At 38.9% G+C, this 17,272-nt stretch overlaps 2 protein-coding genes across 2 annotated transcripts; one reads left to right on the forward strand and one right to left on the reverse strand.

Moving 5' to 3' along the window:
- The first annotated feature begins 155 nt into the window (after positions 1 to 155).
- LOC129185323 (2-iminobutanoate/2-iminopropanoate deaminase-like) lies at positions 156 to 9,471 on the forward strand. The gene is made up of 6 exons (XM_054782169.1): positions 156 to 289; positions 1,276 to 1,381; positions 2,290 to 2,344; positions 2,504 to 2,572; positions 3,916 to 3,971; positions 4,064 to 9,471. Exons 1-6 carry the CDS (start codon positions 225 to 227, stop codon positions 4,121 to 4,123), a joined length of 411 nt encoding a protein of 136 aa, XP_054638144.1. The 5' UTR covers positions 156 to 224; the 3' UTR covers positions 4,124 to 9,471.
- Positions 5,171 to 17,235, reverse strand: LOC129185321 (microtubule-actin cross-linking factor 1, isoforms 6/7-like). Its single transcript, XM_054782168.1, has 3 exons — positions 16,960 to 17,235; positions 12,050 to 13,234; positions 5,171 to 8,858 (listed from the first exon to the last, which is right to left on the reverse strand). Exons 1-3 carry the CDS (start codon positions 17,045 to 17,047, stop codon positions 8,836 to 8,838), a joined length of 1,296 nt encoding a protein of 431 aa, XP_054638143.1. The 5' UTR covers positions 17,048 to 17,235; the 3' UTR covers positions 5,171 to 8,835.
- Between the last annotated feature and the right edge of the window lie 37 nt (positions 17,236 to 17,272).

The raw sequence follows: 17,272 nt of genomic DNA on the forward strand, positions 1-17,272 counted from the left end.
TCAGTTGATTCACTTCATTAAGTATTCATATTTAACTCACCTGTCCTTATTTTAAACTCCTTTTAAGTGACATTAATGGAGACAATAGTAGTTTAGTGTTCAGTAGCAGTGACTGTGGGTGACGTCATCATCCAGCGCGGCGTGTCCGGGTCATACGTACATATGTGCGCTGCAAAACTTCTGCCATTTATGTATTCTTGGTAGTTACTGCACCGTTCCTTCTCATGGCTGCTCTAATCAGGAGGATTATCAGCACAAAAAAAGCGCCAGCTGCCATCGGCCCGTACAGGTGAGAAAGTTTCAACACCTAATTGAAGATACCATACCACATTCATTTGCTGAGGAATTTGCATAATGTTCCTCACCTTTGGGTACATAGTGCATGTTTGGATTGCACTATTTAAAGTAAATAATTAATCATGGAAAGCTATACCACACTCTAGTCGGCCTTATTTTGTATTGCATTTTACCTACATTTTTTAAACTCATTGATAATTTACTCCTAATGTATGTCACCGTTATATACCTGTACACCATGCACAGGTAAGGCACAACATTACACTGCCACATTTAATTAGGGCCAATATAGTAACTGTTTTTGCTTTTACAAAGAAAAGCATGATACATTTTACTTAATTCAACACCATAACATTGTTATTATTATACATCATTGTATTGAATCAGGTTTTATTATTGTGGTTGCGTCATAAATAAATGATTAATTATCAAATTAATTTGACTTGCACTTGATTGCAGGGGAAGTAGGGAAGGGGAGGCCATGAGCATGGCAACAGATTAGAGTTAAGTTAATTGCAATTGGTAGTTCATAAATTTAGTTCTTAATCTACATTCATATTTTTGTGGAAGAAAGGAAAAAATCATTTTCATATCGAGTCCAATACAGTCAGTAGATGTTTTTGATTAGCATTTGTTCACAATATCAATTATCACCTCTTCTTTCACGTCAATGAGGAACAATGAACTGGAATGTATGGTATGATTCCAGGATATTTTCTTCTATGTTTTGGTCAGCTCAGTTTGGCAAATTTTTTTCAGCAACTGAGTACTTCACGTCAGGCATTATTCAAACCAAAGGTATCAGCAAGCAATCCTGTAATGGAAAAGCTCTGTGTTCAGGAAACGTGCCAAAATAGTCTAAAAACTCTGATAACAATGCGGAGCTGAAGCTCCAACAGGCAGTAAGTAACATTAGACACAATTGCACATTAAAGGCATTAATATTAAATATGAAATTCATTCTTATGTGTCCCACAGCCAGGCAGTAGTGGTGGACCGGACCATGTACATCTCAGGCCAGCTGGGGATGGACCCCACAAGTGGACAGTTGGTGGAAGGTGGCGTTCAGGCCCAAACCAAACAGGTGACTACCTGTAATTTGGTTATCATCCTAGAATTTTACAATTCTTGTTTTGTGTGGTTGCGTTACAATGCATTTTAAAATGTAGACATAAAAACTAAACAAAGATTGTAACGAGAACTACAAAAACGTAACAAATTGATGATAAAGTCCTGTACTGTATAAGCCTTTATAGTTGACACATACAGTGGATCCCCACACGTTTGAGATTCAGCATTCATGACTCCGCAAATATGTTGATTTTTGGTTAAAAAAAATAACTGTTTAATTTTTATTTTCCCCAAAAATAGGCTGTTTTTTTCCCATAGAAAACACATCTCATTCACACTTAGTTGGTAAGAATTTTTAAATACGTTATAACACAGGTACAATGTACAGCATACTCGTACCACTGCTAAAAAAAAAAAAAAAAGCCCACAAATGAATGTCTTTATGCTTTACTTAAAATGTTTTTTGTCAAGCATTGAGATGTTGCACTTTGTTCGGCAGTACTTCAGTGTGTGACACCGTGACTCAGATTCCATTCCATGTGCATTGGTCATTTTACATTATCATTTATTCATTCATTAGCGGTGAGCACCTATACATTTTATACGTCAAATGCGTTGAAGTGTGTGAGGCATATTTAGAGCTTAAACTTGGATGGTGCATTTAGCATTCAGCTTGTTAGCTTCGGTCGCCAGTGACCAATGGCGATTGAAGAGAGTGTGTTCTGGAACTGAATCGAATCTAATATTTCCAACAGTCACTTTTATTGCAAATGTTGATCTAAAATCAAAGATTTACTGTGCCGTGAATCTTCATTTTTCGTTTCTGGTACCAAGCAGACAACTGAAGACATGAGAACAGATTCATGTGAAAACATGTTGCATGTAGAATAAATATTAATACAACATGCTGTAATCTCCTAGGCGCTTGTCAACATGGGTGCAATCCTTGGAGCTGCTGGGTGTGGTTATGAAAATGGTGAGGAGAAAGCACATGGTAGTAACATACACTCACAAAACTTAATATTACTATCTCTTTTAGTCACACATGTAGACGAATCACACCTTTTAGTAGCAAATCTCCCAACAATGTTATATTATAATGTTGTTATATTGAGTTTATAATTGTCTCCTGTAGTTGTCAAAACAAACGTTCTCCTTACCGACATGAAGGACTTCACTACGGTCAATGATGTTTACCAGCAATGTAAGTACGATTGATGGACTTATCAATAACCTGCATTGAGCTTTGTTCTTTGCTTCGTTCTTCTTCTGGAGTGCAGGCGCCACCACCACCAGGCCACCTCTATTGTCAGTACAGGAAATGCCAAAGTAAAAATTTGTCACTTACAGTGGAACTAATTGGAACTAATCCCCCCCTCTCAGTTATTTCTATTGCAATGTATTTTATTTTATATCTGTATTTAGATTGTTTCAATTTTAACTTTTTTTTGTATTATTCTTCTTTAAACAACCACGAATTTAATTGCTGTGTCTGTTCTTGTGCTGGAACACCTAAAGACTATAAATTATTTAGATCAGATTGGGGAAAAAGACTTGAGTGGTGGAAAAAGCAGCATTCAGTAATTTCATTTTTATTGTATTTAATATAGTTGCATATATTGTATATTTTTTATAAGTTTATTTTACTTTTAATTGTTTTTAATTTATTTGATTTTCATTAATGAAGGCTTTATTTATTTGCAGTAGATGCTCTGACAAAAAAACACAAATATCATTTAGATCTACTATGTAGATTATGAAAATCTGCCACTTACTAACATTCAAGGGGGAAAATGGTTAATTCTTGTCCTGACAGTAGAGTCTGCAGTGGTAATGACTCCATAGTGGAGCTCTCCAGCCTGAGACGTTGTGATACATCTGCTTCCTCGCCTTGCTGACGTTGTGGAAGGGTGATGAGAGCAACCACTTGAGGGCGGTGTGTGTCTCTGTGTGGAAAACCTTCTCAACCGCTTTGAAAGCAAATTTCTAAAGCTGTTTTGTTAGGATAAAACTGCCTTTTTTACTCCAAGTAAACACGCAAAAGAGCCTGTTTTCACAGTAATTAAGTTGTATTTTCTACAAAATACTGTCTCATGCACTTCATTTTGTAGAAAATCTACTATACACCTGCAGTATGTTTCTGGCAAACAAATCCCTATTCCGTTTTTCTGTGAGAAAAGGATCAAGAGAAAAACTTTTTGTTGGTAGATCAGATGAACTTCACCGAGTAACATTCAAAATATTTAAAAAAAAAAGTGGGCTTGCAACTCTCTTGACCTTAATCCCATAGAAAACCTGTGGAGCTGAAACTTTGGGTTGCCAAGCAACAACTTCAAACTCCTCAACTGCACAATATCAGTAAAAAGGAGTGGACCAAAATCACCTCTGAGATGCACAACTCTGGTGATCATCTATAAGAAACATGTGACTTCTGTGACTGCCATCAGGTGTTTCTCCACCAAGAACTAAGTTACATTTGGCTTGGGGGTGAAATACTTACTTCCCTCAATGAAATAACTAATCTAATGATATCTTTCCTGTGTATAGTCTTCAGCACCAACTTCCCAGCCAGAGTTGCCTACCAGGTTGCTGCTCTTCCCAAAGTGCGTATTGTGTCATGTCATTTTTATTGAGTTTCCACTGATACTGTGAATGATAAAAGCTAAAGCATTCCTCCTCTGTCTGTGTGCACTAGGGTGGACTGGTTGAAATTGAAGCAGTTGCTGTCTTGGGCCCTCTGACTGATGCGTCCTAAAAAAGGGTCAATCCAACGTTGTTGAGGAATGACTATATAATGGCAATAATAATATTATTCAAAATTACTATGGAAGGTATGAATGTGAGTGTGAATGGTTGTTTGTCTATATGTGCCTTGCGATTGGCTGGCGACCAGTCCAGGGTGTACCCCGCCTGTCGCCCGAAGTCAGCTGGGATAGGCTCCAGCATGCCCCCGCGACCCTAATGAGGAGAAGCGACATAGAAAATAGATGGATGGAAAATTACTATGTAAGTAAATAACAGTTGTCTTGAAAATAGTTTCCTGTCACACTACTAAGTACATATTTAAAGACATCGCTGTATTATAAATGTAAAAGTAACATTTTTACAGTTTTGATTCACGCCAACAACTGCCCTGTGTGTCGTTATGAGACAGGTTCCTGGAAATGTTGTTGGAAAAAAGGGCCGATTGTGGATCGTATCGTCTTTCAGTGTGCAAGATAAATAATTCATGATTTAATGTTTTTAATTAACTGTAATGGTGATTTGTTGCCCAACAACTTAATATTGTCTTTGGCCAATGTGTGCCTCATTAATCTCTGTTAGGCCTTTGAGACTTCCTTAAATTGTTTCTTGAATATAAGAACGGTTTCTTCCCAGGTTGCACAAAATAGATTGTTTTGTCTGAACACTCTCGACGGCTCGATACAACCATTCCTGTGGTAGTGGTGACATTAATCGCCACTTATAGAGGATTCATTTTTCAAGTAATCAATATGGAAAAATTCCACTAGATTGCGCTGTAATGCCCTACATCAGCTTACAATTTATAGTATGTGTTAAGATAATTGGGGAAATTCCACAGCTGTGGTCTAAAATTACAGAAATAAAACTGTAACTGTATGCTGACCAACTGGTGGGCGTTTTCCTGGACATCTCAAAGCCTGCAGTCGCCTGTATTATTTGTGTTTGTATTATTTCATCCTTCAGAGTGGAATGCAAGTAAATCCATTCACAGAATAATTTAATGGAATTTTGTATGAAAGTGGTACAAAAATGCTCTTTATTTTGCAACTTTATTCTCTAAGTAATAAAAACACCTGCATAATATAATAATACACAACTTGCAACTTCATTTTAGTAAAATTAAGACTTAAGTCTTGTAAGTTGTTTTTTTTTCATTTTCATCATATGTAACTGTTTTATTGTAATATTACAGCTTTATTGTCGTAAAATTGTAATGTTTTATACGACTTCTCTCACATTCCACATTTCCTCCATGAATGTATGCACACTCACAGATGAGTGGGAAAAACTTTATCCTTTACACTTGGTAGAATCACATACAAAGCTCATAGAAGGAATATTCTTTATTACAGACCCCCAAAAAATCAGGCATTTATAGCAGTGAGCATGTCTGCAGTTTTAATCATCACCTTACGTTAGTTGTGTTAGATTTACATGAACTTGTACAGTGTACACAGCTCACTAGGCAAATATGTGCACTATACTGTCGACCAGGGGTGGGCAAACTTTCTGACTCACGGGCCACATTGGGTTAAAAAATTTGGAGGAGGGGCCGTCTATATATGTGGTCATCAAACAGAGCGACATACCTGCTCTCAATGCAACAAAAGTGAAACACAACACATCCACGGCAAGTTAACGCATCCCATAAATCAACTACTCGTACTACGTGGGTGACACACAACAGCTAAGCGCTAAACATAACACATAACTTTAAACTTAATTCCAAATGCCCGCAAGGCATGCTGGGTAGTCCATCTGCAACCACAATATGAGCTATGAAGAATAAAACATCAGCTATCAAGAGTATGTTAACTCCTCGTTTACTTCTCTGACGACTTCCTCAACATATTTTGCAAACACAGTTGGGCAATTTAAGGAGAGATTACCACAGGCTACCCAGCATGCCTTGCGGCGGGAACATATGGGTGTTTTTTGGCATGTGTATTGTGCGTAGATATTTATTTGTATGCCCATATGGTGCAGTGGGTAGATTACTTTGTGTGTTGATGTGTGGTGTTGTTTGGATTGCTTTTTTGTACAAGCTACAGATTGCATCTGACTATTGAAGCGTGCCAAAATAGCACTGCAAGTCATGTTGCCGGCTACACTTTCGATGTTAAAGGTTTAAAAAAAGGAATTTGGAAATGCCCGGTGGGCCGGATTAAGATGCTTGGCGGGCCTGATGTGGCCCACTGGCCGCAGTTTGGCCACCCCTGCTGTAGACAATAAACAATAGTCATAGAAAAATGGACACCACTGCCTTGGTTGCTGCTGAGTGGGTGCAATGTCCTCAATATGACATTTGGATACCGAATCCTCAACCAGTTCATTTCAACATGACACTCCCTATTCTCACATATGGAAACATGTTGGTCAATAAATCATTCATGAACAAATATTAAAAACAGTGAGAAAAGCATGGCACACAGAAATGACCATGACTACAAATTTTAATAAAAACAAAGTGCACCTGTATTCCTCCTTTAAAACTAAACAAAATCTTGCCTGTGGATATTCTCATTCATCCAGGTCAAACAAAATGTTATTTCAGCCCTCACATGAGACAAAAGTAGACCATTTTCAGTTCAAAACTTAAACTGCACAAAACCTCACAGCAAATTTAAGTGTAATTTATGCCGAAGACAACTAAAACAATGCAACAAATACTCTCCAGACGTATTAGAAAAATGACACTTGCTATACAAGCTGTACACTGACTACTCTGCAGTACATCCAGACTTCATTTTTGTAATAGTCGCTCTTGAAAAGATGTACGGTTTGTAAATGTGAGGGGTGTACTCGCTTTTGTGAGACGCTATTTATACACACATTTTCAATATACAGTCGTCCCTCGCCACATTGTGGTTCGAATTTTGCTGCTTCACTCTATCACGGTGTTTCAAACATATATTAGTGAATAAATCAGGCTGTTTTGTGGTTGAATATGGCCTATTGGTTAAAAACAATGCCTATTTAAGCAAATTTTACATATTTTTGGCCTACACTAAGCATTTTCAAACATAAAAATGGCTAAACTAAATGATCAAAAACAAGGCATAAGACGCATTCTAATTGTGAGTGTAGTATTCTACATTGGTCCCTAGGTGTCAGCAATTGACACCAGACTTGATCGCCAGAGCAACAGTCTTTTATTGCAGGTTTAAATGATCTCACAACAGGCACAATAATAATGGCATTATTAACATAATCATAATAATAACACGGGCCACGGTTGCAGCCATAACCCACAACAAGCTAAAACTCAACTCCGAACCCTCGACATCACTTCATGTCCTCCACACATCTGTCCGCCTGCCACTAAGCTCTCCTCGGGAAGACATTTACTGCGACACACATGAGTACACGTTTCATTTATGTCTTAAATGCCTTATTTTCGGTGATTATGTCAACTATATTGTGTAATAAGAATGTAAAGGTGACTACGGGGGTGTTATTGCATGTCTAGAAGCCTCTAATACTGTTAAAAAAAACAACATATTTACAAGATCATAAACACGTTTTCTATGCCATACTCTACTTGATGTCACGATAGCGACCTCAAAACAAAGATCGTCATTTTCTTTGTATAGCTGGGGAGAATGATTCCATTCATTGTTTGTCTTTAAAGTATTGTTTTTCATTATACGGCTGTTATTTTTAAACTTTATTTATTTCATAAAACTTTGTTTCTAAACTCTATATAATGTACAGGACCAATGTTAAGTATTGTGGGGACAAATGTTTTGTTAAGGAGAATGAGCACCCCCTACTGGGTCCCTGCACTGCAGACCTGACAGGTGGAACCCATGTGAAGTGTCCAATTTAGTCTGCACTGGCGTGTGCGCTTCACGGTCGGTCTATTTTCCATCTGCTCTCACAGAAGTCTGATGGAAAACGTTTTTTTGTTGATACCAGTGCTATCTATGTTTTATAACTAATACTTTTTAAATTGTTTTTTTTATTCTGAAGAGTGACTTTGTTGGGTTTTCTGTGGTGATGCAGCTTCATTAGTGGGGGGACGGGGCCCTTTGTGACGCAGTGTGCTAACAAGGAGCTTGTATATTTATTTTCTTGTTTGTGTTTGTGTATGTTGTAGCCAGGTACTTTTATTTGTCATTGTTTCACATATCTATGTAAATGGAATTGGTCTGCAGAGTGCCTCAGGGAGCCTTATGCGAGCTCTTTTATGTTGTTGCCAGAATAAATAACGAATTGGAGACAGCGAAAGAAAATATCTAAGTGATTGAGTACATAACGCAAGAGAGAGCACACACACCCTCTACATTTGCTGGCGAAAACGCTCACAAGGTTCTTGAAGGCCACTTACCATCTAAGCTACACCTCAATTGACAACTCAAAACCAAGAAGATTGGAAAGAAGGCTGCTATCGGGGGATAAGCCTTTCAGTCCTACACACATGACAGACCTGGAAAAGACAGGATTGGCAAAAAAAAGTGGACAAGGGCAACAGTAGAGGGTCTTCGCGATCACGATAAACACCTGAAAAAAGAACTTTTGACGACAATCTGCAATCTGGCTACAACAGAGGACTGCAAACAGAACTTTGAAGTGGCCAAAAAATGGGTCAAGATAGATCTTTCAGCCATAGCCATAGTCATCTATCTTGTCAACATTTTCTAAGACCTGTTAAGGTGATACTCATTGTGTTATTATGTTGATGCCGTATCTTCTTCCCTCCACTTTGCGTCTTGCTTAGGTCTACTTTGATGAATGTCCTCTGCCTGGAAGATGACAAAAGAAAAGCAGTCAGAGAATGCTTCCATATTTACCTTTCCACATTTTGTATCCAGGATTCTAGTACATGTAAGCAGAAGTTTAGGCAGTGATTCAAATGATGTGTTTCGCTGACTTGCTGCTACCGTATTGTTGAATATTTGTATGTTTCCACTGGATACTGAATCCCAAACATGAAAAACAAGGCAGTAAAAATGTGAGTACAGTAATCCCTCGTTTATCACAGTTAATTGGTTCCAGATCTGACCGTGATAAGCAAATGTCCGCAAAGTATAATTCCTTATTTATAAATCAAATATTTTCATAGTTAGAGCACAGAAAACCTGTTTATGACCTTCTAGATACGGTTTTTAACATTATAAGAGCCCTCTAGACAAGAAATAACACCCATATAATCACCTTTATACGCGTACTACCCAATATAGTAGATATAATCAGAGAAAATCGCCATTTAAGACATAAATAAGACTTGTGTGTTTTTCAATAAATGGACGTGTGGACAATAAGTGACGTTGAGGGTTCAGAGTTGAGTTTTAGCTGGTTTACATGTCATTATTTTTTATTATGTTATTATTGTGCCTGTTGCGAAATAATTCAAACCTGCAATCAAAGCCTGTTGTTCTGGCGATCAAGTGGGTGTTACTAGTGCTACCTAGCAACCGGTGTAGAATATTGCATTTCATCATCATGAAATGCCTTATTTCATTTACACATTTTTATGCTTGAAAATGCTGAATTTAGGCTAAAAATACATAACATTTTCTTCATTATGCTTTTTTTTTGTGCTAATAATAGGCCGTAGTCCACCACAAAACAGCGATCATTTATTAGAAACTGTACATTAGTGATGAGAAACTTGATTCCTTTTACTGACTCAAGTTCCTATGAGACACTCACTTAAAGGGATAGTTCAGATTGATATAAAGATGCTCGCATCTTCTTCCGCTATGGAACACATGTAAACAAGATGGCCGCGGCGTTCCATCACGGAAGAAGAGTGGCACTTTTGTGAGCGTCTTCATCACATACACATGAATGCACAGGCGACAGTGCGCAGGGAAACGGCGGGAGACGAATATAACCGGCCGATCGTTTTGTGAGGTCTAATTTTTTTTTAGGCTGCATTTTTGTGATGCAGATGTATTACTCTTTGAACGCACATTGTTTTAAGAAGCCGAACTAATTACTTAAATGGCTCCAGCAATTAAGCGAAACTACTACTGGAGTCATGGGACCAACTGGGGGGGGAAGTCACTGTTGCTGGGGATGTCATAAAACTTCATGTCAAAAAATCCAAACTATCCCTTTAAGCGAATCCGGTACTCGATTCACTTCACTCACATGCACAGAAAGTAGTCTAATGCTCACAACAATGCAACCTGAGGTCAGTAGCTCCCCATATTTGAAATAGTTTGGTGTGAGGCACAATTACGATGCTACACAAGAAAAACAAGGTGTCGCTAGTAATGACATTCATGAATTCATTCATGCATGATGTAACTAGGAAACACACAGAAGGCCTTCCAGAAAGCCCCAATAAAGGTATGCAATAGGACCAATGTTTTTTTGGTCCTTGTGAGACCATTGTGAGATTATTTCATAAATTTGTTTGTTGCAAAAGTTCACATTATTTTTCAATATAGGTATTGTCAATATTCTACATTTATGGTTAACGTTTTGTTTAAAAAATTTTAAGTTGTGCAAAATTCCATACAGTGTTGCAAAAATATTGTTTCCTAAAAGGTTTATGACAAAATAAGAAATACGAATAACTGTGAAATTGTAAAAAAAAAAAAAAAAAAAAAAAAAAGTTAACAAATAATTTGCATTGCATGTCATTCACAGCAAAAAAAATAGCTATCCAACAAAATACTAATAATTTTAGCCTGAAGTTTGGTCGGGGTTTTGAATACTTGGCTATACTTATACCGGACACCTCAAAGACATTTCTAAGACTACATAATAAAATGAATTCTAAATTAAGGCAAAATCAGACAAGAAATGGCACAACGATGTCAAGTTACAGGAACCTGCCTCTTTAACACCAAATTGAAATGGAGTCCTAACGTGATACACATCTTCCCTGCTATTTATTTACAGTAACGGTCATTGAAACAAGAAAGCCAGTGGTGGTCGTTTTAAGTTTTTTGCACAAGACTATAGAATTATGTACAGTACAAGCAGGTGAATTCCCTTTCAGCGATATCTTATTACATCTGCATGATGACTGGAATGTGGTTAGTCAGCATTTGTCTTATGTAATGTGAAGCTTGCGTGTGTGCGTGTGGGTGTGAAGCTGTGCACAGACTAACAATGTCTTGTCTCCTCCAAACAATGTAGTTCAGACCTGGGAATTTTCGAAGACAGTGGAACAATTCATTGTGTTTTTGGTTTCTAGCCATCAATGTGTTTGGTCTCTGCATGGTATCAAATCTGCATGGTTGAGGAGTAGCTGAAAGGTGAACGTCAGTGTTCTCCATGACAACTTGAGAGATAAGTGTCTTTTACAATTAATTGTTTACAGGGACGTAAACAAGATCTGTTGATTCTTATTCCTCACCACTCTGCACCTGTGTGGACATGCTCAGATTAGTCATCCCTTTCAGTCAGTGATAATGTCTTACTGCTTCTCCCAGAATGCATGTCATTCATTATTTAACAGGTTACGACATGGTATGATGTCTTGACGTCCAAGTATGAGCAACATGTTTGACAGGTAGTAATGTGTTAAATTAAGCATCATCAATTAGTAGTTTTACCGTGAAGGACATTCCAACAACACGGACAATAACACCTGGTGGAGCGCAGGCCTCCACTGATTCAAATGCAGGCAAAAGTGGAAAGTTGTTGTCTACCTGTTAGTCAGCAGGCTACTTTCTGGTTCATGGAGGATGACGTTTTACAGATTAGAAAGGACTCAACCATTTTCACTCTAGCCTAGGGGGGATACATTGCACTTCACACAATGATACATTCCTGTAACTACACTTTTGTGGCTTTGCACCAAAATATGATAGGTTTTACCGAGCACCCCTGCTACCGCTTCACAAATCTGTATGGAAATTGGTTGTGTAATTTTTGCAGAATTCATCAAACAATCAAAGCATTACCTCTCGCCTTCCTGTTTGTCTGAGGTAATAAAAGAGCAACAATGATGTGTTAACTCGGTGTCATGTACCTTCTGACAAGGGTTCGTAGACTTGACCAGCCGCAACTGGCGTCAGAGTTGCTTCAGTGTCTGTTTGTATGGGCTCAGCAGCAGGAACTTGTACGCCGCCATCACTTTCCACTGAACATGGAGCTGTTCCAGAAGTTGGTTGAGCTTCTGAAAGCAGTGGTGAAGACACCGGGACCTTCAAGTCTGTATTTTCAGCTATTGAGGCAGACTCCTGAGCGAAGGTGACTTTGGTGGGACAGGAAGTTTCTGAGGGCATCATAAGAGCTTTGTTGTCCTCTTCAGTCCCAGGTTGTTGCTCAGCTTGCATGTCATCTGTAACTTGAAATGAAAGCGGCATCTCTGGAATGGTTGCCACTGCGATCCCTGGATCTATCACAGCTTCCACACCTTCAGTGGGGGCTGAGGATTCAACAGTGGACTCTTCACTTGGTATTGTTTCATTTGGTGCCACCTCGTGTGGAGCAGGAGTTCCCACTGGTATTTCTGATGTTGGAAGTTGTGGAGAACTGTCCATAGGAGATTCAAAAGAAAGAGGCATATCCGCAGGGACCTCGGCTACTGCCTCCTGCGGAACAGCTCCCACAGGTTCAACAGCAGGGTTGGTATCCTCAGGAAAGGCCCCAGTTGGGACAGTCTTCTCTACAACAGCAGGGATCTCAGCCTCCACTGGTTCAACAACTCCAACAGTTTCTCCCTCCACCTTCATTTCTTCTGCAGAGGGTACCTCATACTTCATCACTTCAACAGATTCTAGCTCAGAAACCTCCGTCTTTGCAGTATCAGCATCGACCCCAACCTTCATCTCTTCATCATCTTCTACAGCCTGCACCGCGTCAACATCTTGCATAGCAAGAATCTCCCCTGATGCCTCACAAAGCGGTTCGACCATCAGATGTTCCTCATTCACTACACCTTCTACTATAAAACCAGCAGATGCAGAGTCAGCTGAGGCTTCTTCTTCTTCTACAGCAACTAAACCTGGCTCTTCAAAGTTAACAGGTTCTGGTTGTGGTTCAGAATGAGCCAAGAGGTCTTCTCCAGAGCCCAGATCCTCCTGAGCTTCCATTACCACCAACACAGCCTTCACCCTATCATCAGCGTGCAGCTGAAGATCATCTGCTAAGGCACACACAGGCAACTGCGTCTGGTCATCGATGGTGCCTGCAATGATGCCGTTTCGAACAGCTGTCAACAGAGGGACAAGCAAAGACACCAAGATTTATAATTGAAGAGAATTGATCGGTAGAACATTGACTTGTCCACGTTAGTATGTAACAACATGGCAACACATCAGTCTTGACAACTCAGAGCCGTGGTGTTTAATGTTTTCAACATATTTATCAAACAAAAACTCCAAACACCTGATCCTGACTCAAGAACAGTACAGAACATTCTGTGTGTCACAAAAAAAAGACAATGGACATCATCTGTGGTTAACCCGAAATGCGGCACTGGAAAGATTACGTGAACAGTAAGACACAAAGAATGCACAGAAAATTGAGAAAATATGCTTTCATTTCCTCACTTTAACATGAGATTTATTAAAGTTAAACCCTGGATGTTCGGCAAGGCACACTCAGAGGAAATAAGGACGTTGGCATTTCTTAGACACACCCCATCTTCACTCACATTTTACTGACTTAATAGTATGTGTAAACATGGTCTGCTTTTGGGTAAAACTACAATAGATGAACAAACAAGTGTGCATCGGTATTTCAAGTCAAATGTCAAGAGCAACAAAGTACATCCATGCAGTGCCTGGGGTCATAAAGGTTGCATACGCACAAAATAGCCACAGCATAGCCACTTTTTATGGCAACTTTGTGATACGTAAAAATCAACTTGACACGAGAATATGTGTACCTGCAAACATTTTGGAGGCAATGACAGTTGTTTTTAACGATGATAATTGAGCCCTAGTGTTTACACCGTGTCTTGTTGTCCATAAGTGAAATGTGACCTCATGTCTTCTTTCTTTCAGGTGTAGACATTGTGGTGTGTAACGATGCATTCAATTCTATCTCGTTTTTACGGTAGAAAACGCAACTGCTTTACCTCACAAAGACAGTAGTTCTGATTGGATCTCCTCCATAACTCACCCCTGCCCCCGTCCTACGATAAAATCCACAGATAAAATAGCTGATTGGATATACGCCCAAATTGTGCCCATATACAAGACTTTGGATTTATTTTCTGTCAACATGTTCGTCCTCTTTTTATTTTCTTTCATTTTGTCATAGTTTTTAATCAATGTGCGTTTCATTTGATGACCGTATTTTCCCGACTATAAGTCGCTCCAGCCAAAAATGCACGGTGAAGAAGAAAAAAACATATAAGTCGCACTGGACTATAAGTCACATTTTTTGGGGGGCAAATTTATTTTATAAAATCAAAGGCCAAGAACAGACATTTCATCTTGAAAGGCAAGTTCTAGTAATAACAATAAAATGGAGGAGAACAGGCTAAATAGGCGTCTGTTAACGTAACAAATTAACAGTTATTCATTTAACTATAGCCTACACAACATAACATAACTAGTTGACTTGCATCTTGTAATCTGCAGAATATGATTTTCTTTTTGGGAGCATTTGTGTTCCGTCTTCCTCAGTTGTCTTTGTAAGTTGATGTTTACATTGTAAATTTTCAGTGGTACAGGAGTGATAGGAGCAGCAGATACTGGCACACAAGCCTAGAGCGCCCTCTCGTGCGTGATTGTCAGTGTGAAAAAAAAACATATATAAATCGCTCCAGAGTATAAGTGGCAGGACCAGCCAAACCATGAAAAAAACTGCGGCTTATAGTCCGGAAAATACGGTACTTATCCAATTTTGGCTATTATCAGATTTTGACTTTTTACATTTTTAATTATCTGACAACCACCTGTTTGAGGTTTCAATGCAGTTTTCAGTAAATTATTGACTCGCTATTTTTTGTCTCTGAAACATATCCTCTGAATGTAAACCCTTACAACTGAGCACCACAGAGCACATCGAGCAGAAAGCTGACTGCGGATGAAAAAGCATGCACAGAGTCTCTGCATACATGGATGACCGGTGTGTCAACATGATTTGTCTGCCAAAGATGATAGACATGGCAGTCAAAACAGCGACATGGCTGGTTGAGAACAAAGGGGGTGGGGTCCAGACAAAGGATTTGAGGGAGAGGATGGGACCAGAAGTGACTTGGGTGACATACGGCTGGTTAATGTGTGATTAAGTCACGTTACATTAATGTTTTGGTTCTTGTAAGCCTGGAAGAGTAAGTAACAGGTACTACAATGCACCAAAAGGGACACTGGCGTTATATTAAAAAATGTTGCTGCGTTCTTTAGCTCTAGAACATTCAGATCACGCTCAATCCAAGTGCCAACTGGACTGGTGCTTTAACAACGGCAGCGAAACTAACAATGGCAGGGTCTGTCACACATGCATGTGGAGACGGTTTGTGCAAACCTACGCCTAGCATGTCCTGGACGTAAAGATTTCATTCACTTGGAAAAATGAAGTAAAGAATGGTTTATTACCCAACCCCAATGCATCTACCGTAAACTAGTAAGTAACAGAAACTACACTGAAAGCCTCAAAAGCCACCAAGAAATGGTGCATAAATTCCAAACCAGAGTATTGCCATTTGTGTCCATAAACCAAAATAAATAACCCAAAGAAAAGTGTTTGACCCCTTCCTGGTTTCTTATCTTTTTGCATGTTTGTATTCATTACATAACAATTCAGTGCAAAGTTTTTTTGTGTGTTATTATTGGTTGTTGGTGTCAGCATTTCAGTTTTTTCTCACTGACACTTTTGCTCAATTGGTTTGCGCTGGCATCTCCGGCCGGGCTTTGGGAACCAAGCTCAGGCCTGGGTGCGTGCCTGGAGAGCGACGAGGCGTACGGGCATGTTCATTGGTCAACGTGTGTGTGTTGGTCACTCTCCGGGAGGAGGGGGCACTGTTGTGGTAATGCATTTATTTTTCCTAATATTTTGGCAATTGTAGTGGGTGAGCTTTATTTATTTTTATTTATTTTGATTATTAATATCGTTATATAGCTAAGTGGTTAGCATGTTGGCCACACAGTCAGGAGATCGAGAAGAAATCTCCGCTTGAGCATCTCTATGTTCTCCCCGTGCGTGCGTGGGTTTTCTCCGGGTACTTCGGTTTCCTCCCACATTCCAAAAACATGCATGTTAGGTTAATTGGCGACTGTAAATTGTACGTGTTAGCGAATGGGTGCAATTGGCCATGTTACAACCAGAAAGTTGTCTTGAACTATACACATATACTATTGTAAAGCTACAATATCAGTCAGTATTTACACAAGTATGTGTTGGTACTGATGTATAAACACTTCACTGTTGTGTTATAAAATGTTCTCAATGACACATGATGCACATAGTACATTGCAATACACAATATGTTGAGGAATTAGTGCATGTATTTGGGCAGGTGTGTGAAAATGCTCAGTTAACTATGTGAGAATTCCTTGTTAAGGATCATTTTTAAGGAAGAGGTCAGAATAAAGTTGAGGCCCAGAGGGCAAAGTGATCTAAAATCTAAGAGGGAAACAAATAATTAGTGAAATAACATTTGTTATCAATTTGTCAAAATTATACTGACCATTTTAAACTATTACATACGTTGAAAACAACCTTTCTTTAAAATGCTTAATATATACAGTACAGATAATACCTGAATACCCCTGAAGTTATTGCAATTTCATACAATTGAATCCATATTATGTTGTGCTTTGAGAAAATGTTTTAGAGCAACCCCAAGTTAAAAAAAAAAAAAAAATCACATATTCTCCGAAGATGAGAAAATGTCTATTCTGAATCATAAGGATACCTATCTTCCTATTTATCAACATTTATAGGTCATTGTGGATGTTTAAAAGTAAAGTATTTCAAACTTACCCACTGTATCTCCATTGCTCCCCTCAGGCTTTGTGCCTGGTCTTTTCTCTTGATCCACATTCTGTGCACTGGATGAGGAGCAACCCATGTTTTCAGAGTAAAACTTAGCATTCAAAAAATGAATGAACAAGTAGTAATCTATTACTAGAGCAGATATGGAGAATATGTGGCAGTGGTCACATGCACAACTACTCTGTCTGCACCATTATGTCCGTGTGTGTGTGTGTGTGTGTGTGTGTGTGTGAGGCCATGCATGGTCTGCTGTCCCCCTTAACAACAATCTGTTGTTCAACCTCATGCACATGCTCAAACT

This window comes from Dunckerocampus dactyliophorus, chromosome 7 (genome assembly GCF_027744805.1).
Source record: "Dunckerocampus dactyliophorus isolate RoL2022-P2 chromosome 7, RoL_Ddac_1.1, whole genome shotgun sequence".
Taxonomy (NCBI): Eukaryota; Metazoa; Chordata; class Actinopteri; order Syngnathiformes; family Syngnathidae; genus Dunckerocampus; species Dunckerocampus dactyliophorus.